Source organism: Dromaius novaehollandiae, chromosome 2 (genome assembly GCF_036370855.1).
Source record: "Dromaius novaehollandiae isolate bDroNov1 chromosome 2, bDroNov1.hap1, whole genome shotgun sequence".
Taxonomy (NCBI): domain Eukaryota; kingdom Metazoa; phylum Chordata; class Aves; order Casuariiformes; family Dromaiidae; genus Dromaius; species Dromaius novaehollandiae.
Window position 1 is genome coordinate 27982610 of NC_088099.1, and position 25826 is coordinate 28008435.

A 25826-nucleotide genomic window follows, 5' to 3' on the forward strand; every position below is an offset into this window, starting at 1 on the left:
CCAGATTTTTATGTAAACAGGGCACCAGCTTGCTAGCTGACAATCCTCTCTCTGCCTTCTCTTTTCTGCATACTTCAGAAGTTTCCCCGCCACTACAGATGGACCTGCCCAGATGTGTTTTTTCCATGTAGAAATGATAGTTGCGTATCACCTTATAGATTTGCCAGGGATAACCACCTCAGAATTGATGGTACATGAATTGTGTAGTATTTTGTCCCCACAATAATTCAATTAATCTAAATGTCATTGAGATTGTAGAGTTGCATGCTCTGCTTGTCACCTCCATGACAGTATGTGAAGGTGCTGCTACGTGTTCCTGGAAAAAGCAGGGAGAGTTAACAGTATAATTTTGAGTTTAGTTAAGTAGCTGCTCATAACCATGGGAGATAAAGTAAAAACAGAAAGTTACTACGAGTGCATGGTAACAGGAGATTTGTGTTACATGTGTGTGTGAGATCTAGGTAGATAAAATCATACATTTAATTTCAGCTGTTTCAATTTTAACTGTAATGCTAACATACCTGAAAACTCCAGATTGAGGAGGGTTATGTTCTTTGCTTTTGTTTTAAATAAAGCAAAAAGAAGCAAAAACAACTGCTTTTTTGTTTGAAGACTACTAAGGTTCTTAGTACATATAAAATATGTAAAATATGATTACTGTATGTTTGATTGTAGAATATATAAACATTTATTTTTAGATACAGCGCTAGGTCTCCTAGGAAGTTTTTCAAATTAACCCTTGTTTAGTGTACGAATGGGTCATACATGTTGGTGGTTTATCTTCTTTTGATAGTTCTTTTAACTTCAGAAGTTTTTACCAAATCATTTTGTTTTCTAGGCGTTTTGTCTTTCATTTTAGCAGTTCAGAAAAAAGAGATTATAAAGTTTTCTTTCCTATGAAACTTAAATTTTCAGTGTGCTATTTACCAAGAAACGGTGCTGTTTATTATTGCAAATACATCTTGATGTTATTGGATGCATGTATGTCTTTTCTGTTTGTGTGTACTTGTGCATCTACAATTAACATGCTTCCATGCCCTACTGTTTAATTGAGAGAGATTTACATAAGCCTGAATGACAGCTGGGAAGCTTACTTAAGGTAGGAAGCTGAAATTCTAACTGTTGTTTGCACATCTGAATTCTTACCTCTTGTTTTGAAGAGTTCTTTTGAAAAAAATGACACCAATACATATTTGAGCATTACTAGCAGTATATTTCTGAAAATGTTACTATGCACCTTCACCTCAGACACTGAAAGCACTTGTAAAAATTGAATAATTCTATCAAAACTTTGGGTGTCATAAATATTACTGTATTAACATGAGAAGGGCTGCACTATCCCTGCCCTCCCTTTCTCATGCATTTATTTATTCCTGTGCTTTATAAATACAGATGTGGCCCTGAGGGAAGTTTTGCTGTGTTAAATATGTTTGGATAGTTGTTTGCATAGGCAGCAGAATATCCGTGAGCTGTGATTCAAATATGATGTGCTCCAGTATGCAGAAGGCCTGCTGAAGCATCCAGCCACCTTTGATATGTGGGAAGATAAGCATATGCAAAAAATTGTCTGGGCAACTTGGAGTTTGATATTATAAGCTTTTTACTTTCAGCATTATTATATTGTGTTTTTTAGTCTTGGGAAATCTGATTGTAGCTTACGCTTTTTAGAATTCTGTTTTGTTAGCGAAACCTCTGTCCACATTTCATGGCTTACCAACCCAAGAAACACCCAAGTTTTATGTTTAAAACTAGCTAGTAGCAGCTCTTTATTCCGGGTGAAAATTCAGTAAGGCCTGACTTAGTGGACTTGTCCCTGACGCTCAGTTTTTTTCTGCTTGTGTTGTCTTTCTGTGTGGATGTGACTTTTCTATTGTTAATTCGTTTATGAAGAATGAACCAACAGATTTTCAAATTCAGCATAGAATTTCACCTGAGAGTTACTACCTCCAGATGGCTTACAAAACACTAATCAAGATCCTGCCAGTTCTGTTCTGCTTTTGTTTCTGTTTGGAAAGGATTCCTTGTTAAATCTGAAATATATTGGGAGAGATCATCCTGTGGAAAAGAAAGCCATGTTTGGAAAGGGATGAAAACCACTGAACTACAGCCAGTAAAGCTGGCCTCTGGATATCTTCAGTGCTTAAGATACTCTTTTCTCCTCTATCTTAATGATCTGAAATACTACTGTGGAGTACTGTTCACATATTTAGAAATCATGACTGCTTGGACTAGAGCTAAACAATAACACAAGCTTTTTTGCGTGCAGTATGCTGTATTTGCGCACTAACTTAATTACTTTTTGAAAGTCTTCAAGTGTTACATATTTAACTATGTACAATCTTTGTATAATAAGAAGATAACTTGAATTTCTTAAATGCTATGAAATTAAGACAGGGGAATATGCTACAGATGAAGACGATGAAGACATGGGACCTGTCCTTCCAGGAGGCGACGTGGCTATTGAAGTGTTTGATCTTCCCGAAAATGATGACATGTTCTCCCCCAGTGATCTGGACACCAGCAAGCTTGCTCACAAATTCAAAGAGGTAAGTTACAGATCTGAAAATATTTATGAACGATCTCCCTGGAATTAGATTTCTAGTAATCTCATTGCTCACTGCTTGTTATTTTCCTTGAATACTAGAATTGATTTCTAGCTGTTTGTGTAGTCAGTACTAGTAAATGGCTCAGAAAGTTCTGCTTAAAGTAAGTTGAACAGTTTTTTTCTGAGTTGTTTTAACATCAGCTGTCAGGTGACTCTTGTGTTGATGGAAGATGATTTATAATTTAAGTTTTGAGTACAAAGGTTATTCTGCCTTGGCACTTGGTTTGCACTTTTTGGCCAGGAAGACAAGGTGCAAGTTAATTCGTTTTTATCATGTTGCTTATCTTTTCTGTAAGATTCCAATCAGAAGCGACCAGGAAAACCAAACGACAAACCCTAAATTTCAGTGAAAAGGAACATGGTTGGGCTCTTCCTAGTTCCCATACCATTACACAGCACTCTTCAATGTACTGCAGTGTAGTATGTTTGGTTATGTGTTCAAAAAGATACTGTACTGGGGAAGCAGGCATGTTTCAAGTTGGTGTTTTTTATTAAACCTCTGTGGCTAGATGTTGTACTGGGGAAGCAGGCACGTTTCAAATTGGTGTTTTTTATCAAGCCTCTGTGGCTGTAGTGTGTATAGCACCCACTGGGACTAAGTAAAGCTTGGATCAGGAATGTTAGCTGCAATCCTTCAATTCATATAACCTAGCACAGCAAGTATTGAGAAATATTTCCAGTGTATTTTAGTTTATGCTTTTGATGTGGTTTATTCCTGAACTTTCATGAATTCTGATGCAAATAAAGGTATGAAACAAGTGGATTTGTACAAGCCCAGAGGAATGGGCTGAGTGTTCAAAAAAAGAACATTCTGCTTTTTAAACAAGATGAAGCTGGAAGGGTTGAAAGCAACCAGAGCCTCATAGTTGAGCAGCAGAGCCCTTATGGGCCCAGAAGGCAGTTTTAAAAAAGAGAGGCTCCCTTTTTATCTCCCTTCTTCCCCTGTCTTTTCCCTTTCTCTCCATTTCACTCAAACCAGATGTATCATTTTCTACAAATATATCTTATTGGCAGCAAGAATAATAGAAATAGAAAATATGGAAAATAATCCATCACTGAGCAACCAGTCTTCCCCTTTTCTCCTGATATCTCTTTCAGCTTTTCGGTGCCTATTGTCATTCATCCTTGTTTTCTGAAATTTTTTTAGTTCACTTAAATTTTTCTCACCCCATATTTCAAGTTCCAGGTTATGTGCAAGTGAACAAAACAGATTACTTCATTTCTTAATGCTTTGAGTCATGTGTAATGATTATATACTTGTTCAAAGTGGTTGGAAGATACTACCATTCTGACTGGTAACATTTACCATTGCACTTGCCAGTGTAACAAGGCTGTGCAAAGCACAAATGCAGTGATGGGTAAGACACTGGCCTTTGACTACATTACCTGTAAAACTATGCTTGAATACAATTTCCACCAGCTTGGGCTGTTGCCAGACTTGAGTATGTCCAGACTGATTTGAAGCTAGCTGTGGACCTGTCTGATTTAATGGTCTCAAAACTCGAGTATAGAGAAGATCAAATTAAAGGACTTTGGAATCTTTCAATTCAAGAGCAGATGAGGGAGCCTGAGAAGAAAATAATAATCTTGCTGCCAGAGAGTGGACTCTTTTTCACTAACCCACGCAGCTATCACTGTTACAAGCATGCCACTTTTGATTCGCTGATTGTACTTAACAGTACACAGCTGCAGTTCGTTGGCTGTTACAGAGTGAGTGTGGGTATTTTTCTTAGTATTTGCCCTGAATTCTTTCAACACTAGAGGACTTGTTCATGGTCACGCTTCACAAGCCCTCACAGTGTTTTCTGGAATTGTATTTAAAGAATAACTGTTCTTTCTTGTTTTTACCCCGGAGATTAATGAAAGTATTAAAGAAGTGGGTTGGACATAATCTTTTAACATAATAGTTTGACCTAATTAGTTGATTTCAGTCTTTGCAATTAAAAATGTGCCCAGATACTTTGAGAGCACTGTTACTTGAAATGCTTTGCTTTTAGAATAGAAATCAGAATACAGCTAGGCAATCTTGGGTGAATCACATTACCTCTGCATATCTTGTTTTCCTGGCTGTAAAGTAGGAAAGACGAGACTGATTTTCCTTAAGTGCTTTGAAAGAGCTAGTCATCTGTGATGACTGAAGAGACACAAGATCTGTAGGAAGAGGGGATATCTTGTATGAGTTAGGTATTATATTTCACGTTTCAATGAAATCTATGAAAAATGCATTATTTTAAGCAAGATTGTATAATGATTATACAAAAAAAATACCATCAGGGTTATTAGATTCTCTTGGGTACTCTCTTTCCCATTTTACTCCAGATATGTTTAACTGTTGCCAGCTTTTCATCCCATTCTGCCTTTTGCAGTCTTAGATGAATTCAATCTGTTTTCTCTCAATATCTTATTTAAAAATAGAATTTTTATTATTTTGAAGAAAAATTGATCAGCTCTACAAGACATCTTAGAAAAGGAAGAATGCTAAATATCATTCAAAATATCTTTTGTTAAAGTGAATCCATCATTATGCTGACTTTAAAAACATATAAAAATATAAAATATTTATATAAAATGTTTGCCAAAAATTTGTCTGGCATTGTATAAGACATGGAACAAGGTATTTGTGTTTCCCTATCAGAAAACCTGCTTAAAAATTTGAACTATGGAGTCCAGATTTGCTTGTCAAGTCATTCACCTTGCCCATTGTTCAGTGTTAACGCAGACATGCATATTTCCCATCTATACTGCAAGCATGATTAGTTCTGTTAAAAAAAAAAAAAGAAAAGAGAAAATACATGTCCAGCTACACATTCATCTGTTCAGCAAGAAAGTGTCCTTCTTCTGCTTTATTGGGATCTGCTGTACTATGTGCTGATTCAGTGATCTGACTGGGTGCTCAATATTCATATTTTTTTAACTTAGTAACAGAGAGTATAAAAATAACTGTTAAAACCATCTGTATCTGAGCAGATTGCCATTTATGCAACAATTTGGAGTTTGTTATGTCATAATAAGCTGTTTAAATGTTGCTTACTAGTTTGTGGGATTTTCAGAAGAGATGGGAAGCAGGTAGCCCCTAAGGCTTTGAATTAAGGCCTTTTGGTTTCATTATTAACTCTGCAAAAGGCAAAGTTTAACACATTTATCTCTCCCCTGATTTTACCTCACTCCAAAACAATGTACAAAGTAGCTGAACTAAGTAAAGGTCTGGGCATTTTATAAACTCTGTGAAATTTTTAGGTGGCTCTTTCATAATTTTTCCTCATTGTCTTTCATTATTAGCAGAAATTGAATTATTAGAAAAAACAGCCCCCCTGAAAACTGCCGATCAAGGGTTGGCTTGAGTGAGCTCAGAAGTTGCAAGCCAGCTCTTGCAAAAGCTAATAAAGTATCTCCCTAAAGTTTCCCCTAGTATTTGCTAACCAAATTACAAAACAGTACAATATATCCTTCCTGGCTTCCTAGTCTACTGAGTGGAATAGCAGCAATAGCCACTTCTAACCATTAACACCAGCTCCGGTGGTGCTGCGTGCCTTATTTCCAGCTGTACTGAAGCCTCTCCATTCTAGACCAGCAGTCCCCTGCTCTCCTGTGGCACATCATCAGGGAGCATCCGTGTGATCCACAGGTTATCCATGTGCTTGGCGTAATTTCCCTTTGGGTTCAGGCCCCATTCATGATATACATGCTAGTATGCCGGATGTACCTCCACATTTCATGTTCTTCTGCAAGCTGTATAGCCAGCTACTGGTTTCATTTAAAATGAAATCTTATATCTGCTCTCACTGTGCAGAGGAACATTTGTAGTACTTTTCAGTGCAAAGTCAAGAGGTGACTTTAAGTACCTGCTGAAGACTGTGTGGACTGGAGGTGCTCACAGTCAGTTCTTGAGTCTCATCTGGAGACAGTAACCGACAAATGAGCAGTGGAAAGGAGAATATTCCTCAAATGGCACTGTTTGCATCAGTGCCTCATTCCTTCCAGCATAGATTGAGTAATTTTCCATCAAAAGGGAGTAGGATTATTCCCTAGGTCAGTTAATGAGGGCAGTTAGGTTGATCTGCAAACCAAAGTGTATCTAACAGTATGTATTTTTTTATGCTGTTACAAGAAATGGGTCCAAGAGGTCCCATGAAATGGAAAATGGAATTGAGAAGTAGCTCGGCACTTTCTCAGAGTTACTTGTACTGATCAGCGCTGTGATAGCTCCTGTTATTAAAAAAGCTCCTATTATTTATTCCTCCAAATAAAGTACTTCTCTTTTGAATTGTTTGGTTTTTTTTTTTTAACTAAAAGCCTGGTCTTAAAGAAAGTAGCTATTGTTGTACCAGGGATAATAATTTCTGATTCAGTACAATTCCCCCATATACTCCATTAGCTCAACATAAACTCAAAGGCTCCAGTCATCCTTGTAAGAGAAGTAACCATCATATAAAACATGCTTTTCCGTAACTATTCCTGGTATTCATAAATAATAGACTAAGGCTTTGTCTTTACTGCAGTGTTAGCTCAAACTGTAAATCAGATTTTACCTTTGCCCTCACTCCTTATCCAACACACAAAAGCCTCTGATTCAGCTTAAACAGTGCTTTAGATTTAAGATTTTGGCCTGTCCAGAAGTTTGTCCATGCTAACCGCTTTAAATAGTAAAGCAGAAGGGATTCAGGTGCAAACCTATATTGGGTCACATCTGCATGAGCATTTTGAAGCTGTGCTTCAATTTGTACTTCAGAGTATTCTCAGAGCAGGCAAACTGTAATCCTTTGGGGTGAAACTAAGCTTGAAGGTGTTTCAGGAGGGTACACAACACACTCAAACAGCTAAAGGGCATTCACTACGCAGGGTCAGACTAAACTGAGTTAGTCCAAAAGACACCTCCCCCTCCCCCCAAAAATGTGTCTGTGTGGACGTTGGGTCCTCAGTACCAACTCTTTCACTGTACAGATCCACTCTTATTGTGGCACAGTGCTTGGTAATGTAAATACAACCTTTAGCACAATGCATTGGCTGTAAATCTACTTGCAATCATTTTGTGTGCTTGAATGCTGTTTCCTGTTTTTTACAGTTTCCCGGTGTAACTGCTTTCACTTGAGATTAGATATCTTGAATAGAATAATTCAAGCTAGTGGTTGATAAGGATAGCATCAGTTTTAACTTTGATCTTGCATGCAGTAAACGTGTGGAATTCCCTTCAAGGTTTTCCTGACTTCTTGAGCTGTTAAATCACTTATTTCTGGATTTACTCTTTTGTAACATGCCTGCTTTAATCAATGCAGTGGGACTTTCTAACAGCACTGGAACATATTTCATATTCACATCAGAGGAGAGCAAAGCCCAGCAGGATGGCATTTTTTTTTTTTTTTTAAGCGTAAGGCATTTGGTTTTGCTAAACAGATTGGATGTTCTGATTTGAAATTATGAGTGGTTGGGCGGCATCCTATCTTTAATTAGGTTGCACAGACTGAGTCATTTTGCAAGCTAGACATTTTAATTTACAATCTACTGCACTGCAGCACTCTTCAAGGCCTTCTGCTATGTAATAAGGTATTCAACTTGCAGCACAGGCTTTAAAAATACTGGAGTACTCCCTGTGACTTCACTTGTTTATTTTATATTTTCAATTTTAGTTGCAAATCAAACATGCAGTTACAGAAGCTGAAATTCAGAAGCTGAAGACGAAGGTAAGGATCAATATGCAGTTAATACACACTGTTTTTTTCCTTCTCTCCCTCATACAAAATCAGATCTGAAAACATGTATCTTTATGTGGGTGGAGAAGTCAACGTCCTTATTAAAGATTGCTTAAGAAACACAGTGGCTCAGCTAAATCATGTCTTGGTATATATCCTCTATTCAAAGTTTCAATAAAATCTTAATTGCTGCTGCTAAGAGAAGCTGCCAACTTGTATAGGTTCAATTAAACATACATTTAAAAGGATAATATAATGACTAAATGGCAGATTTCTGGTTTTACAATTCTAATGCATTTTCTCAGTTTTTAAAGTTACATTTTCATTGAATATTTGCATCTATATGAGCAGTTTCCTAACTGATAGTGATGTTAAGGCATCCTGTTTATGTTAGTTGGCTTTTTTTGGCATTTCTCTCTTTTTAAGAACTAATTTATTTAAAGGTATTTAATAGAAATTACTTTTTATTTACAGGAAAAGAAAAACTGTTCCAGTTGTTACTGTTCTCTTTAAAAGATACTCTAGAAAGGAAAAACCTTACCAGTTTGATAGAAAGCATTAGCTCAAAATTGGTTGCTAGATATTAGATTGAATTTGCTATAGCAATAAAAAGAAATTGTACTCTTTTATATAGGATAACCTTTATGGGAAGTTCAGCTGATAATTCAGTTGTTGAGTAATATTTGGTTTTATAATAACATCCTTCTCTTTGAGTTTGAGCAATTTACAGAAGGAAATAAAAGGAAGACAGAGAAATTTTTACTTCAGAAAAGAATTTGGATGATTATTTCTTTCTAGCAACCATTTGCACTCACCATATATTTTGCTTAGTGTTTATCAAATCCGCATAAATCATTTTTAAAAACAAATTCATAATGCAGCTATTTTCTGTAATGACAATTTCTGTTGTACTGTTTCAGTTTATAAAGTCAGAAATCTTTTCTCCCTTCTAGCTTCCGGTTCCAATCTAGCAATCGGAGCTGCATGCTTAATCCATTGGGGTTGTGCCAATCCCGATTGACTTCATGGCAATGATGTGTGGGTGTAAACATTCAGCTGTGCAAATCCATTTGCAAGATTAGGGTTATTGTACCTCTTTGTGCTGGAGTTCTTTACCTAGTGTTTCGAATAGCGCCAAAGAAAATGTGGCTAGTGTAGGTAAATTACTGCTGAAACTGCAGACAAGTAACTCTTTTTGCACATGCATCATTCATGATACCAACAGAACTGGCTTAGAGCAAATTAAATAATGTTGCTAAGTAAACATGGATGTGTAAGGCATGGTTTTCTTTTGTAAATTCTGGGAACTGAAATATGCAGTATATCCAGCCAAACATTCAAACCTGCAGCTGGCTTCAGTTGGGAAGTGTGAGGAACCTAACAAAGGAACTAAGGATTGTTTTAAAATCCGTGGTAAAATTCAGACTTCTTTGAACGCCCATGGAAAAGGTCAGCTGACTTCACTCGTGCAGAATAGTGGAACCATTAGTGGAACTAATGGTCATAAGGTTAAACAGTGCTGATATGTTTGGCAGAATCAGCACCTGAAAGGGCAGAAACCTACAACAGCAAAGGCATATTTTTCATTTAATACTAATTGCTTACACAAGTTTAAATAAAACAAGAGTAATACACTTAAAACAGGTTCTCTTTGTCCCCCTAATAGTTCTAGAATAGTTGCAGTGTTGAATGTAAAGCTCTTTGTGCTTGCTTAAATGAAAAAACGATTCTAGGTTACAGCTCGATGCTAAATTTTGCATTGTTCTCTCAACCTCTTTTGTTTGGCTTTCTAGATTAAGAAAGATTATGACATGAAAATAGGCATTGTAAGAGTTCAAAATAATTTCTAATTTGGGGAAACAGGATTAGATTAGATGCAGTTGGCTTTTTTCCTATTGTTTTCTAAATTGTTGGTCTTAAATCAAATATAGAAAGTGGAACAGATTCACAAAAATAAAAAAAAATTCTCAGCTTATGAAAGTGTATGAATGTTTTCCATCACCTGGGCCAGATACATGGAACAAAATAGATTCCTAGTGATTACTGATTAACCTAGCAGTCTGCCTGAATAGTCCACTGCAGAAATTTTTGAAGCGTGTTAGTGTATCCCTGAGAAGCTTAGAAGCTGCACTGGAACACAGAGCAAAATTTCTGCCTCATTTTTTGAGGAAGAATAATGTATATATCAGCCTGTTCTTGTCTTGGAATCCTCTTTTCATTACAACACCTTATTTTTGTAGTTATTAATTCACTGATTTTCACTGTTCATGTTGCTTGACTTCACCCTAAACTATTAAGCTGTACTTTTCACCCTTAACTGACAGGCATCTCTACTATTTTGTGCAGCTGCAGGCTGCTGAGAATGAGAAAGTGAGGTGGGAAGTGGAGAAGACTCAACTCCAGCAGAACATTGAGGAGAATAAGGAAAGGATGATGAAATTAGAGAGTTATTGGATTGAGGCACAAACCTTGTGTCACACCGTGAATGAGCACCTCAAGGAGACGCAAAGCCAGTATCAGGCTCTGGAGAAGAAATATAACAAGGCAAAGAAATTAATCAAGGATTTTCAGCAAAAGTAAGCAGCTACACCAGGCTCAGCAAATGAATTAGTTGCCAGATAGGAAACATATGTGTGATATATTTTGAAATATGAAACCCTCTGTTAAAGGCCTGTAAGGTAAACAATATTTTTCACTTTTATCATGAGAATCCCTGGGTTCTTTAATATGGAAAAATGTTAGCATTGTTCAAGTACTAGTTGAAAAACATTGCTGAAAAATAATACTGTGACTAAATGAAGAATTGATCTATAGTATTCCAGGTTGGAATATTTCAGACTTACTAGTTCAGTAAAACCAAGAGTAATTGTAGTAAAGCATTTGATTAGAAATGCTAGCATCAATTTGTAGTGATGCTGTATCAGCTGGATTCACTCCTGCTCTGTACAACAGAGAAAGCAGAAGTGAATATCCTGTTCCATTAGAAAAGATGTGAAGATTTTAGATAGTCAAAATGTCACTACCCATCTTGGAATTTCATGACTGTTACAGAAATAGCTGGCATCTCATGTGCTTTCCATCACAAACCTCTTAGGGTTTCAAAATAAAAGGAAAATCCCTAGCTAGAATGAGCCTGCATAGTTTTTCTCTTGCTATTCTAATTTATATTAGTAAAAGATCTAGTCATTCATTTTTAACTACCTCAGACTCCTAAAATCACCCAACAGATTTCTTTATAGCTTACTAGAAAATTATGTATGCTCTTTCAATGAAAGTGCGCAGTCATATTCCTATAAAACAGAGATTCCATCCCATCTCCCACAGCAGAACTCAGCATAAACTGAACTAATTTTGCTTCCATTGTAAATAGAAATTATGAAAGAATTAGTTTGGTTTCACAGTTCTTATTATCAGTTAGAACAACTGAGATTTTTACCTTTTTCAGCTAAATTCTCCTTATTATTTTTATAGTGCATTCACTTAGACTGATGAGTAATTGTTGAGGTTTTTGTCCTATTTGCAGTTTAATACTCATTTTCAGGTTAGTAGTAAAATATGTTAACTACATCGTTTTCTGATGCACGTTAAGATATAATGTGTCAGAACATTTTATTTTCTGTTTGAATCTGATTGTTTTGATGACAGCAAATATGTCTTTTCCCCTAAGAGAACTTGACTTCATTAAACGCCAGGAAGCTGAACGAAAGAAAATAGAAGATTTGGAGAAAGCACATCTGGCAGAGGTTCAAGGCTTACAAACTCGTGTGAGTAGTATTTACACAAATGCTGGAAGAATGAGATAATTCTGTCTGATAATCTGGAAAAAAACAGATTTTATAGATGTTCGTGTGTAAGCTGTGGGTAATAATGGGTTATATTTCTTTCAGATACGAGATTTAGAAGCAGAAGTATTCAGGCTATTGAAGCAAAATGGGAGCCAGGTTAATAACAACAACAACATTTTTGAAAGGCAGACATCTTTTGGAGAAGTTTCTAGAGGAGATCCAGTGGAAAATTTAGATACTAAGCAAGTGTCCTGTCTGGATGGCTTAAGTCAAGGTTTGTTTGAACCAACCCATAGCTCCTATTAGTGTGTGTGTTAATAGTATGGTTATAATTTAAGATTTAGAGAAAACAATGGATAACACAGGGATCCTTTTTTTTTTTCTTTCCAAAGTTCAGTATCTCATAGTAGCTGTACCAGTGGCATACCAAGTAATGACAATATAGAATCTCAGAACAGCTGTATAATGTATATCTTTTAAAGAATGGAAGTAACTAATGCCTGTTAATAAAACAGAAATCAGTATTGATTTCTTAAAGCTTAAATGAATTTTCAGTGGAATACTGTCAACATTTAGGTTTGATACTTCTGTTATGTTAATGTTCTGTTATGTTCTTACATCTGTCCTTAATTATCCAACCACCAAAGATCATACAAGAACAGAATTATCAGAATGAGAAAAACAATGTTAAAACTCCCATTTGGAATGGATCCCTTAGATATATCAAGAGAAAGAAGTTATTTGTATATATCTGCAGTGGACCTATCAAGGTACCTATGCAGAAGACTGTGTGTGTGTGCACGCACGCAAGTGCAAGTGCAAGTGCATGTGCGTATTTGTACAGGAGTGTATGTGCCTTACTGTTTCTCTGCATACTACTAGTAGTAAATAACATGGGTGAACTACATGAGTAAATGGAGGAAACTGCAACTGAATTATAAAATTACATGGACATATCTGAACACACTGTTAACCGTGATAGTGAATTATGATCAACTTGCAGACCTTTGAGATACTCTTTTTAAGTCTCAATTACTGTTTTCCTGGTTCTGTTTTATATCTTTGAAGAACTTCATGAAATGTAAATAGTCTTTATTCAAGCCACATGCTTGAATATGCTTTTGCTCTTCTCCATGTTGCTTATTTCTCTAGTGAACTTTTTTTGGTAACTTAGAGTGACTAGTATGTTAAATACAGATATTCATTGTTGGTGGTTCCATCATGGCAATGAAAATAAGAATTGCTAAGACAAAGCTGGTTGTTCTGTTTTTTTCCTACTAGCCTGTCAGTTAAACTGCTGTGTCCTGTGGTTTACTTCACATTTATGAAAAATCATATTTCATGCTGTAGTTTTATACCTTCCCTACAATTTCATAGGGTCTTCCTCTAAAATTCAGCAAGCTTAAAAAACAAAGGTTGTTAATAGTGTTTATCTATATCATTACATAAGTAAGGAAACTCATATGCAAAATGGGGTGGAGCTGGATAGGAACTGTTGTATCAAAGAAGAATAGTGTAAAATAAACGGGTGGTAAATTATACAAGTAAGTTCCTGTGCCATAGAATAAGTAGGTGAAAATACAATCTGTGAGATTTGGATAGATCCTGTCAGCAGGGTAACTGTAACCTTTACTTGGTTTGCATAGAAAGGGTAATTTCCATTATCCAGGCCGTGCCAGTGAAAATACACTAACAACTTTCATAGCTTTAGTTAGAATTTTAAGCTATGTAACCACAATTGGTTCCTCACAGATGAAGTATATGCAGAATCAAAGCTAATTTTAGGTCCACAGCCTTGGATAAAAATTGTTTGCAGCAGGAGCATTACTTACTGTATATTTAGTGACATTCTGTGAAGTCAGGTATTGGGCTTACAAAAAGGGAGAACTGGACTGTTCCTGTACAGATTTTCATTTTAAATAAACTATAATATTATTTATTTCTCTGGTGTAAAATTATGCGTTACATTACCAAATAAATTGATTTCTAGCAGGCAGAGATGTTTTATTAAAATTGATATTTTAACAGTTATTTCCTATGTGGACCCAAACTGAATATTTCTCTACAAACAAATCAGTATGAATTACATTTTTTAACAGACTAGGTACATAAAAAAGAGCTTGTCCTGCTGAAGCTGTAGCTGTGTGGAATGCAGACGTTGTAGAACTAGTTTGCACAAATCTCCACAGAGATGTTTCTTTTTAGCAAGTGTTTATTTACTGAAATCTCTGAAGTTTAGAAAAGCACTCATCATGACAAGAAAGTCTGCATTTCTGTCCTAGAGACTCAGTAAGTGTTACAAAAATTTTTTTGAATTTAGCAGCACTGTTAATAGAATTGATTGCAGCAGTTTGCATTGGGAAAGTATGTTTTGTTTACCTGCCTGACAAAAATGATGTTTACAATTACTGTTTTAACAGCGTTAACACACATCTGAGAATAAGGAGCTGAAATCCATTCTAAGACACCTCTACCGTATATCCCTTTTGGGATTCACCGAAACATTGTCGTTAAATAAGACTATAATGTTCCATTCTGATTTGACCTTTTTTTTGTAATAATTTGAAGGGAATTTCTAAATATAAAAAATGCAAGAACTTTCTTTGTAAAATATTAAAACTCAGTGTGACAGTACTTTCAAATTATATGTATTTTTTCAGTTGAAAGAATTTCCTTTTTTCATTGGGAAAACATTCCACTGAAGAACCGCTGCCCAGCGTTCAGTACTTCTGAAGAGTTAGAATATACTATCTGCAAATTTAAATGTTCAAGTTTAAGCACCTAAACACAAACATTTGATAGAAAAAATGAATAGCTTTTCTACATTATCATCAATAATATTTTGAAAGCAGGAAAAGCATAGTTAAATCTTGGATTCCCGGTTGAACTTGCATTGTCAACAAGAGAAAAAGAAGAGCCCCTTTTTAAAATGAAGAGCTCTCTAAACACACAGTGTACTTTGACTCTATTCTTTCGCCAGTAAATTCCGCGTCAGAGTCTCTGAAGTCTGTATCAGACTGTAATGTAGTGATACTTGGTATTCAGAGAAAGAGCTTATTTCTTTATCATCATTCTTGTGTAAAACTTTTAAGAAAAGGACTTACCATTGTCTAGTAATACATATAGTTACTACTCAGCCTGTGCCTGTTTACCGAAGGGTCTGTGAAGGGCAGGGGGGAAATCCCCCCGAAGTCTTTGGACAGTGAGCAGATCTCCACGATGCGCAGTGTACGGTGCAGTCTGTGTGACGTTCACACGAGCACCTCTTCCGGCCCTTTCCGAGTTTTTATTCTAAGAGTGTAACACACTTTTCACTGAGCCTCAGTATTAAGCTTGTGGGATGGGACTGCTTATGGGATCCACATCCTGTAATTTTTAGTCCATAGTTTGCAGGTGGGTGTCTTCACAAAAAACTAGGATATGTAACAATATATATTTTATGTGTCCTGTTAATTAAAATGGTACTAAATACGGTTTTTGCCTCACTGTGAATTGAGATCTTTATTATATTCTTGTATGGTAGTAGGTCTGGGAATAACTAATGGATGTGACTTGACAGAAGCGTAGCTGTCCCTGCCGCTGTAGGCGGCCTGGCCGTGTTTAACATTGTGTCTGACTACATGGCTCCTCAGTCCTGTTGCAACACAACCTCGTATTGACAGGCTTCCAGTGACATCAGTGGAAGTAACAAAGAGAAAATCAAAATCATTAAGGCCCACCAAATTCTGCCTGTGTTTTGTCTTAGAATACTAGCAGCCTGTGAGTTGTGTTTCCATTACAAGTATTTGATTTATTCTGAGATTCCAGAAAAATAGAAGTGCACTGTACCTTCCTGTTTTTCCTGTTTTAATGGTCATGAACCATGGCAGTGTGTCTAAAGTAGAGAACCAAACTCTTCACAGATGAGCTGGAAGTACTCAATGACTTGAAATCTAAACAGTTAAGAGTTGACACTGACTTAGATAATATTTGCTTACCTCTGTGCAGATGCCTGATCAAGCCGTTTTGATGCTTATGCCTTGTGAGTGTCTTGGGATACCCAGGAGTGCCTCAGTTCACGGAGGGAGATTTTGAAATCTATTAGTGTATAATGGAAAAACAGTGGGAGAATAGGCAAGCTGTTTCCTGCTCCACAGAGTTACTGAAATAATTGAGACAGAAGCCTTTCAGAGTGAAGTGTTTCCAGGCCTGCTGAAAGAAAGTCTAATTAAATTGTCTCTGTGACAAAATTTAACCTGTTAGAAGTTTTATGTGAGCTGTTTATCAGGCTCCACAGTGGGCTGGGAGATGCCTAGAGAGATACTTTGGATGTGCATTTGTGTCTGGGAGCAGGGAGGGTCAGCTGCCCTGTGCAGAAAAGGAAGCAGGGACCCAAGGGTGGCACCACGGCCGGCAGGGGCAGACACCTCACTAGCAAGGGCTCAGTCTCCCCCCAAGCACAGCGAGCAAGGCAGGTCTGGCAGTGGAAACCAGGGTCAGCTGAGTGTCCAGATCAGCAGCTGAGTTCATAGTGATGGGGCAGATCTGTGGTCAAGCTGGGAAATCAGTCTGCAGGTCAGGATCAGGATCAGGTTTGTGATGGTTGCCAGTGTCAGCCACAACGAGTCCCATGGGCACCAGGCAAGTCCCCTATAGTGAGGCAGGTCCGAGGTCGAGCTGGGAGATCAGTGCACGGGTCGGGGTCGGGGTCTTGATCAGCAGGGTACGTGGCCAGGCAGAGGCAGGGCTGCAGTGCAACTTGGCAGGGACCGAGAGTGAGAGCCTGGCTTAAATGCTGATCTGAAGAGAAAGGAGGGGGAAACTCCACTGATGCTTCTTCAGCTTTTTTGACAGCAGGCTGACCCAAAATGGGGGACCCGCACTTGTGACAGAGAGTTGCCATTGAGTGTGGGCAGCCCAGCTCCTGGGGGGAGAGAGGGGCAAGTGCCTGGCCCTGAAAGTTTGCTGGTTTCAACAAGGCCAGCACAACCACTCGTGAATGAGCGCTCACAGTGCTGTGTCCAAAGTTTGCATAATTTGAGCTGTGAAAGGAAGGGATGTATGGAAGTGTGTGCACTTGAAAGAATAAATATAAGCAGTGGAAGGCATGACAATGTGCAGTTATCTTACTGAACGCTGACAGTGGGAGCATAATTACAAGTCAGACAATGCTAATGATTTTGGGTGTCATCTGTATATAGACTTTAACTGTTAAACAAAGAAGGAATGCAAAACGTTACTGGAAGTCTTGTGGTGCTGTATGAAGAGAATATCCATCTGCAAAAAGAAAAATGAGCTTGAAGCTATGTCTTACCCTTTGGTTATTTCATGGCATACTAACTCAATCTGTGGCTGAGATTTCAAGAGTATGAGCTGGTCTGACAGCTCACTAATGCTGAAATGGAGACACCCTGCACCATCGCTCGCTGCATGAAGCCACATAGTTCTCTTACCTTGCACTGTTCTAGCACTTACCGTACATTTCTGTGAACTCATTTGATTCACGAGAACAGCAGAAGACTGACCTAGGAAGGAGAGAGGTTGGAGTGTCAAACTAAAACTGGATAGTTTCTACTGGGTTAATCACTCAAATCAGTCTGCAGAAAAGCTGCAATCTAAATCCTGGGAGGGAGGAAAAAGCCAGGGGTTGTGGCAGCAGAAGGGAGAGCAAGATCTCTCCTGTGTGGCAGTGGCGATAAGTCACTGAGTTATTTCCGTTCTTGGTGAAATGATGTTCTCTAAGACAGAAAGGTCAGGATGCTGTGGAAAGCGATGGGAAAATTTTTCACTTTGCTCAAGTTGATGGGAATTTTTCCATTGGCTTCAGTGAGACTAAGATGCCTCCATTTATCTTTTTTTTTTTTAAAGGAAAAATGTCTATAACAAGATCAGCCTCTAATTTCTGATTAGGAGCAGTAGGGTCAGCCCACATTCTGGTTCATTCAATACAGGTCAAGTTCTGTAAAACTTTTTGCAGTCTCTCTGAGATGTAGCCAGAATTTCTCTCTTGCCCTTTTAAAACAGAGGTAGGATGATGATTACCATGAGATGAACATTCTTTTGGTGGTCAGCCTGCAGCATGCCTGATTAGAATACAACTTGACATTTTCATAGGATTAGTGCAATGGAAGCCAATATAGGAAGTGAAAAGATGTACTGAAAAGCTGTGAATAATTTATTGTGGGTCAGATGCTGAGGTTCTTATTCAGATCTCATTCAGGCTTTACCAAGTCTTAAGTGTGTACATCTGAGTGTTTCTGAGTGAATATGTTAAATGTCTCAAGGTTTGTACTTTGTGGTGTATATGAGAATTCTACATTATATTTTATTTATATCTTGTACCCTATACTTTAATAAATACCATATCTCTATGCATAATATCTGAGCTTCATTCTAGAACTTCATATCTAGACCTCATTTGAAACAGAAATACCACTTTTTTAGTGTCTGTTTGTATTAGAAGGGTGTGTTTAATTAGTGTATTATGAATGCGGTACTTACACAAGTAAATTAATCTAATGGATTCTGATTGATTCCTTTGGTTTGTACTTTAAGGATTGCAAAAAAAAAGTTGAAACCATAATCTTTTCCTTATCTGGCATAAAATGAGAAAACACCTTTTAAAAATGTATTTTGTCTTATTGTATCTTTGTAAAATGTTAAATTTGTTGAAATATTCAGGTTTCATTCAAATGGAAAGCAAGCTGAGAAAACTGCAGTTGTTAGCTTCTTTTGTAGAGGAAAGTCATATATGCCTAATATACTTCACTCACAAGATGTTCCTGAGTAGAGTAGCTTTGAAACTAGGCAAATAAGATTGTTTCATTGTTCCTTTTTTTATATGAAATGTTTCTCCAATTTTCATGCATCACATAATGGTGTTTGGGCAGTAGATGAAAGGGGAAAGATCTAAAACTGCTTCTTCTTCAAAACCTTGTAGAAAGGTTTTCTTGATTTTTCTAGCAGAGAAGTATATGTACAAAGACAACAGAGATTAGGTGCGAGTGGCAGGGTCTGGCTCTTTTTTCATGGTTTATGAAAACAATTGCATTTTTTTTCACTTTGAGTTTTTGACTTGTCTGTAGTAGAATACATCATCTCCTGCTCAAACCCCAAATGTTCAGAAAGTACACCAACTTAAGAAGAGGTAAGATGTTGGATAGTAGAGTACATCTCCCAGCTTTCACAGAGCTCCTCTGATGATTGTTTCATTATTTCTTGGAGGGATAATTATTGTTGCTGCAAACCTTTCAGAGGGCTTTTGAGCTACTGGATCAGCATAATGACAGATCTTGTAGTCTATGTCCTGCTCCACGGTGTAGTCGTTCTTGTTAATCAGGCAGAATGTGGAATCGCCTGCTGTCTCGTATGGATACAGCACATGGCCTTCCCATTAACTTTCTTGAACGGCTGTGGTTCAGGGTGCCTTTCATGGACCTCCTGGGCAGGTTAATTTCACTTTGTTTTTACTATCATGATAAACTTAATGTAACATCACTAACAGTTTGCTGCAGTGAAATTTTATTTCAGGTCCCTCAGGTTCTTTCTTCAAAGCTGTAATATTACCTTGCTAATTGTTTTGCCAGAATATGTTGCTGTTGGAAAGTTGAAACCAGACAACTGCTGCTGGTGATGATAGTTGCAGTAATGATTGCTTCCTCTAGGCTCCTGCTAAGGAAAGGTGCTTGACAGACAGCCTTGTGATGTGATCTGAGTGCAAATGAGGCAAGACTGTATTAGTGTTAGGTCAATCCTAATATTCTGTTTGTAGTAGGGATCATTTTGGTTGGTGCTGATATGGATGTTTTACTTGAAAAGTTTTAGGAATTTGAAGGTACGCTGAATAAAGCAAGGATCTGCAAGAGGAGGAGATAATGGTTCTCAGAACAATGTAGTAAGGAAAGAAGGAACAAATGAGATTGCCAGGTACCGATAAAAAGATGCTTTTACTTGCAGAAGGACTGTGGCAAACAATTGGAGCACCTTATTTGTATTGTTATGTTTAACTTTGAACACCAGATGCCCTCAACATCCAGAGGAGGATTGGGATTCCTTTCTACTTTCCCCTCCTGAGAGGGATAATGTAATAGAGCGATCAAGCTGTTCCTTTGTAGGAACAGTTCCATCGAAGGAATGAGTTTAACACTTGTTTCATAATCCCGTGACAGGCTGCCAACAAGTCAATCCAATTGCAAATGATTATCTGATTATTTAGACACTCAGTGTATCACTCTGTGTGCTACTGACTACAGACATTGGCTTGTTTATAATTCACATGCTGTACAAGGTCATTTTGGGGAACAAAATACACTTTGTACAGGAGAGAACAAGTTAGGTTCTTTAAATTTGAAAGCCGTTCTGGGTATGATAAAACGTAGAGCAGCCTGAGGATTGCTGTAGATATTCCTTTGTAACTTGACCAGAAGCCTGCGATGCTGGTGCAGTTTTGGGGGAAATGCTTAGTGGGGCAGCTCTGGGAGAAAAATGGCAGTCCAAATCATCCTCTTCAGGTGACTTAAAAGTTGGGGGACAAGCAAATTGGCCCACTGAATCTAAATTGGTATATTCACCCGGATGTTAGATGATGTCTTTTAAAGAGCACTGAGATAAGGATTACTTTACTTTACGCTATTTATCTGTTCGTTATTCTGTATGCCATGATGGAAGAGAATTCTCTATAGGTTGAGCACGTACAAGGAGGTCTGAGGGAGTCAAAATGTACTTAGTTTCCAGGCTAGTACCCTGTATTTGACAACAGGAGATACTGTTTTTGTGTTTGTGTGTGTGTGTGTGTGTGTGTGTGTGTGTGTGTGAGATCCTTCATGTTACGATGTGAGTCATTTGTTGGATTTTTAAATATTTGGAGTTGAACATTGATTTTTCACTATGCAGTTGCAGGATAGCTGCTGTACAGATAAACTTGCTAATTGTTTATATAAATAGCTTTTTTGAATGTGGACTTTAACAGTTCTGAAGATATAGGTGCAAGTAAAACATACAAAAGTGCATGTACTCCAATTACGGGTAATATCTTAGGAACAATAGCTTAATTCCAAAAGATTCTCTTGTTAAATAGCTTTAAATTGTGTTTTCATACAGATTTCAATGAAGCGGTGCCAGAAACAGAGAGACTGGACTCTAAAGCTCTGAAAACTCGAGCCCAACTTTCAGTGAAGAACAAACGGCAAAGGCCTACTAGAACAAGACTGTATGACAGTATCAGTTCAACTGATGGAGAGGACAGCCTTGAACGAAAGGTGAGAAGGACTCTTCCCTCTCTCTTACACTTCTGGAGTGCTACATTCCCCTGTAAGTTGTTTCATTCTCTGTCTTTGTCCTTTCAGTGTAGCACAGGCAATATTTACTCGTCTGTGGCCAGAGTGTTGTGAATGCCCTTGAGCGATGTGCAAGTCCACTCTCCTTTGAGTCAGCACATCTGGGTTTTTTTTATTGTTCCTCTTTTTTTTTTTTTACAGAAATTATGGGCTTTCTGATTTAGGTGTGCTTTATGATGCAGAGTGGGTCATTTTATTTATGCAGGAGATGAAACAAACTTGAAGCCTGCATTTGTCTGTTTGCTAATACAATTGATACTATATTTACTCATTGTTTTGCCTGATTCTGACTTCCATCTGAAAGAAAATATCAATAAGCAAAAAAGTGTGTGGTAATAAAAGGTAATAATGTGAATTACTAGAGTGTTTCTTAAAAATAGTAAGGATAAGTAATGAAGAAAAGGATTGCATATTCAACATAAACCTTGCTGTGATTGGTTACTAAATGGCATAACCTGCTTTATAATCTCTTATACCAACAGCCGTCAGACAGTTACAGTAGTCCCATGCACATTTCCAAATCACCTCTGCCCTTATGTGTGAGAGCATCCTCACCAGCATCAGATTCTGGTGCTTCCTCCCTCTCCCCAGTGGCTAGCAGTGCAGCATTCTCATTTGACAACCTAACTGAAAACCAAGAAGAAGGACAGCAGCACAAAGGAGGTGTCTTTTCCCCTCTTGTTTGGGGGCACACTTCACTTCCCTCTCCTTCAAAATCTGGGCACAGCTCTGAAGCGTCTCCTTTCCATCACCCCGCTGGCAGGAATGTTTTACAGGATGAAGGTATTACTATTTTTTACAATAAATTGGTGCATCATTTTGCTCACTTACATTTACTTTGTGTACTTGTGTTGTGTATTAGGACTTAACAGCTAAAAGGCCATCTTCTCATATCTTACTTTAAAAGTACCTTGAAGTCAGAAATTTACAGTTGTCCTTGTATGAGAAAAGGGCAGCTAAGTTGAGATCAATAATGGCTTTCCTTCTTTTTTCACTTTCTTAGAACTCACTGAAAAAGATAGGGGGAAGCTACCTTTAAGAAATTATTTTCTGTCTTTCAAAGCACAAATTATTTTTAAAATGACTTTTTTTCTTAATACTTAAAAATCTTCAGCCTATGGTATTTTATTTTGATTAGAGTACACAAGACTAGCCCTTGGGAAATTTTTTTGTTAGAAACATGGTTAATACAATGTACTTACTTGAATTACGTGATTTTGGCACTGCTAGATGCTTTTTCGGAGGGTAGGAAAGGAGCGCAAAGCAAAAATAACAGATTTTCTGTAGCTTTTAATTGCTGAAAGGCGGCATAGTCCAGATTAAACAAAAGGTCAGTGGCTGAGGACTCCTCATTTGTAGACAGCATTTTCCAGGTGGTTTGTTAGGAAGCTTAGCCATATTGCTATTTATTTAACTCAGATTTTTTAAATATAAACCGGATAAAACATGATCCATCATATCTAGCTCAGGTGTCTTTCTCAAATATTAGTTTATTTGGTGCATTAACAGTACAATATGGCACAGAATTCTGAGCACTCCTGTTCTGACATCTTGGGAATTCAAACTTCGCATTTTACATGGTTTTACCTTGACATGCACCTGGCATTCTCTAACTGTGACGTAAGCTAAAATACCGGTAATGGGGGTGGAAACTGTTTATAATTGAGGACTTCAGGAGTAGGTCTGGAGTGGTTCTTAATTAACTAAAAAGAACAACCTGTTCAGGATTTTTGTTTGTTTGTGTAACTGAAAAAGCTTGCTGTTTGTTTGCAACCTGATATTTCTTCCTGTCTTCTTACAGGGCTCCCCCAGAGAGCCTTACAAAGACAGTTTAATAAAGTTTTGTTGGATTTAGGATAGATTAATTTGTATGCTAGCATTTTTACATGGATTCTGAAATTGCTACTCTAATTATATAATTGCTGATGAATCAAGGTTAACTTCAAAGCCTGAATTTTGGAGGTAAAAATAAGGACATGACTTTCCAGACTCTTACTTCAATATGTGATGAGTGTTCATTAGTGAAGTCCTAAATCCTACATTTTCATCCAAAGCATGAAAAATACGTTGATAAAAACTTGTAGTGTAGAGAATAGGGTAGTATATTGTACCAATTGTGCTGCTCTTTCCTCTCCAATTTGGGGCTGAAAAATCTGTAGCTAAATGAACTGTGTCATGCTTTCCCCACCATGACGGTTATGTAAACAACCAGTGCTTTTGAGTGTATCCAGGTTCTAATGAGTACATGAAAATTAAAGCATAGCAATTTAGTTTCAGATGGAAAATTTACAGTTTAATAAGTTCTACAGAAGAGAAATATCTTCAAGCACTCGTTTTGCAACCAGTGTAATAGTGATATTGTTTTCATTGATTATTAATTAGCTATCAAACTTACTGTGCAGGAAAGAGAGAGGGCGAGTGACTAAGTGTATTTATTTTATTGTTTTGTGTGTTTAGCTAGCTTTGTTTAGAGATAGAAAGAGAACACATTTGTGGATGAATCCGTGAGGGCTGGTTAGCTCTCATTAGCCAAAGTGACAGCTTTAGCAGCCTCATGCTTCCTCTCCTTTTTTTTTTCTTATGAGGTCCTGCAGTGTTGTGAAAGGAGCTGAAATAGCATGAGATCAATTCCATTGCAAAATGGTGGGGGATTTTGCTTGTTTGTCTTTTAAGTGTTACTTTTTAATGTATGATTAATTTTTTTTCTTGAGTTCTGGCAGCTTTGTGCAACAGCATCATTTAATAAGGCAGCTGGGTTGACCACTGATGGGCAATCCCATGTTGATGCAAGGCTGGCTTAAACTGTTTTGTCCTGTTGTGGCTTTGGGAAAAAAGATCTAGTCTCCTTTAACGTTTGTCAGTCACAGATCACTTACACCAGCTCTTTGTGGCTGTCTGTGATGGATTAAATGGCCACTGTGTGATTTAATCTGAGGAACCAGCTCTCCATCCCCTCTCTAAAGACCTTCAGGGAGTCGGGGAAGATGCACTCATAGAGGATGGTCAAATGCCTCTTGTGCTCTGGTGGCATCTGCAGCCCTGTTTTGTGGCCAGCTGGGCACTGCCATGGGCCAAGCAGTATGTATCTCTGTGTGTGCCAGCCCCTGTAGGTTAAATTCTACTCCACTTCTGAGGCTGCCTTTGGGACCAAGTCCATCCATCTTCCCTCTTATCTCTTAGCCAGGATGACTGCTTTTCCCAGCAAATCATCAGTATTGGCCCAGGGCTGAACAGAAGCTTGCTGTAGCGAGTACATGTCCATGCTGGGACTAGCTCTCCGCATCATTTCCTCACATGCAGCAGCAAAACCTCCATCTACTAAATGATTTTATTATTTTTCTGCTGCAAAGCCTGTATCTCTTATAGTTTCATTTACTTTGGTTGAGATGTTTCTCAACCCCACCCCCCAGGCCCCCAAACCCCACTTGCCTGTGAATAACTAATATGAAGATAAATATCACAGTCTTTTATTCTGGAAGCTGACAAGTTTGACAGTGGTTAAATGGAAAGGATACATTAAAGATGAGAGAGACACCATGAGCAGATCTTTAAGGAGTAACAAGAAGCGTGTGTACAATGTTGAACTAATGCAAAGTATGCGTTGCCTAAAACCGTCCTCAGCCTCTGTATGGAATGGATTTCTTCTCAAGAGATTTTGGCTTGTTTTTGTCAATCTTTGTATTACTTTTTTTGCTCATGAAACTTTTGTGTGTTTTCTTTTTTGGCATCGTTACATGTCAGTTGTTCTTGAATGCTTTTTTTGCTTAACATAATAACTTGTGTTAGTAGAAATAGTTTGGCTTGTAGAGTGTGGCAATTGTAAAAGACTTACTTTCCTGCCTTTTCCATAATGATCTGAGTAGCTTGTATGTTCTTTTTTTAACCTGAATGAAAAGTTGGCTAAATATTATCCACAGAGCAACATACAGAATTTTTCTATAAACATAGTAGACTGTCCTGTAATAGTGCTGTGGGAATCGCAGAATGGTTGTGGTTGGAAGGGATGTCTGGAGATCATCTAGTTCAACCTCCCTGCTCAAGCAGGGTTGTAGTATTTTGGGTTAATTCTGAGGGTTTAATTTATGTCAGCTAGATTAAGAAAAATGCACAAACCCAGCAGTGCTTTCAGTTAAAAGTCACATTGTAAAAGTCACCAAACTATAAGTGACATAAATGACTGACTTTCATTTGCTTCCTGTAGAGTATTTGGAGGCACTCTTTATGTTCAAGAATCACAGAAACTGTATCTGAATTTTTCAACTTCTGTATGTTTTCTTTCAGCTTCCATTATAGGTTTCACAGGATGTTTTGCATCCTCAGATTCATTGTTTTAACGTTATAGGTAGTGCAGCCTGTTTCCTCTTTGGGTTTTAACAGTGTATATAAAGGAGGACTGTATAGCTCAAAGACCAGAAATAGGTAGAATTCTCAGGGC

At 37.6% G+C, this 25826-nt stretch overlaps 1 protein-coding gene across 3 annotated transcripts in view; it reads left to right on the forward strand.

Annotated features, from left to right (window-relative positions):
- The window catches only part of PPP1R9A (protein phosphatase 1 regulatory subunit 9A), a 155940-nt gene that overhangs the window by 111712 nt on the left and 18402 nt on the right, over positions 1 to 25826 (forward strand). For 2 of the 3 annotated variants that reach the window (XM_064506081.1, XM_064506082.1), the window contains exons 7-13: positions 2391 to 2546; positions 8230 to 8283; positions 10639 to 10868; positions 11960 to 12056; positions 12180 to 12351; positions 21156 to 21313; positions 21874 to 22174. In XM_064506081.1, the coding sequence (XP_064362151.1) occupies positions 2391 to 2546; positions 8230 to 8283; positions 10639 to 10868; positions 11960 to 12056; positions 12180 to 12351; positions 21156 to 21313; positions 21874 to 22174 (1168 nt within the window). The remainder of the gene's footprint in view (positions 1 to 2390; positions 2547 to 8229; positions 8284 to 10638; positions 10869 to 11959; positions 12057 to 12179; positions 12352 to 21155; positions 21314 to 21873; positions 22175 to 25826) is intronic. The other variant, XM_064506083.1, reaches the window with a different exon arrangement.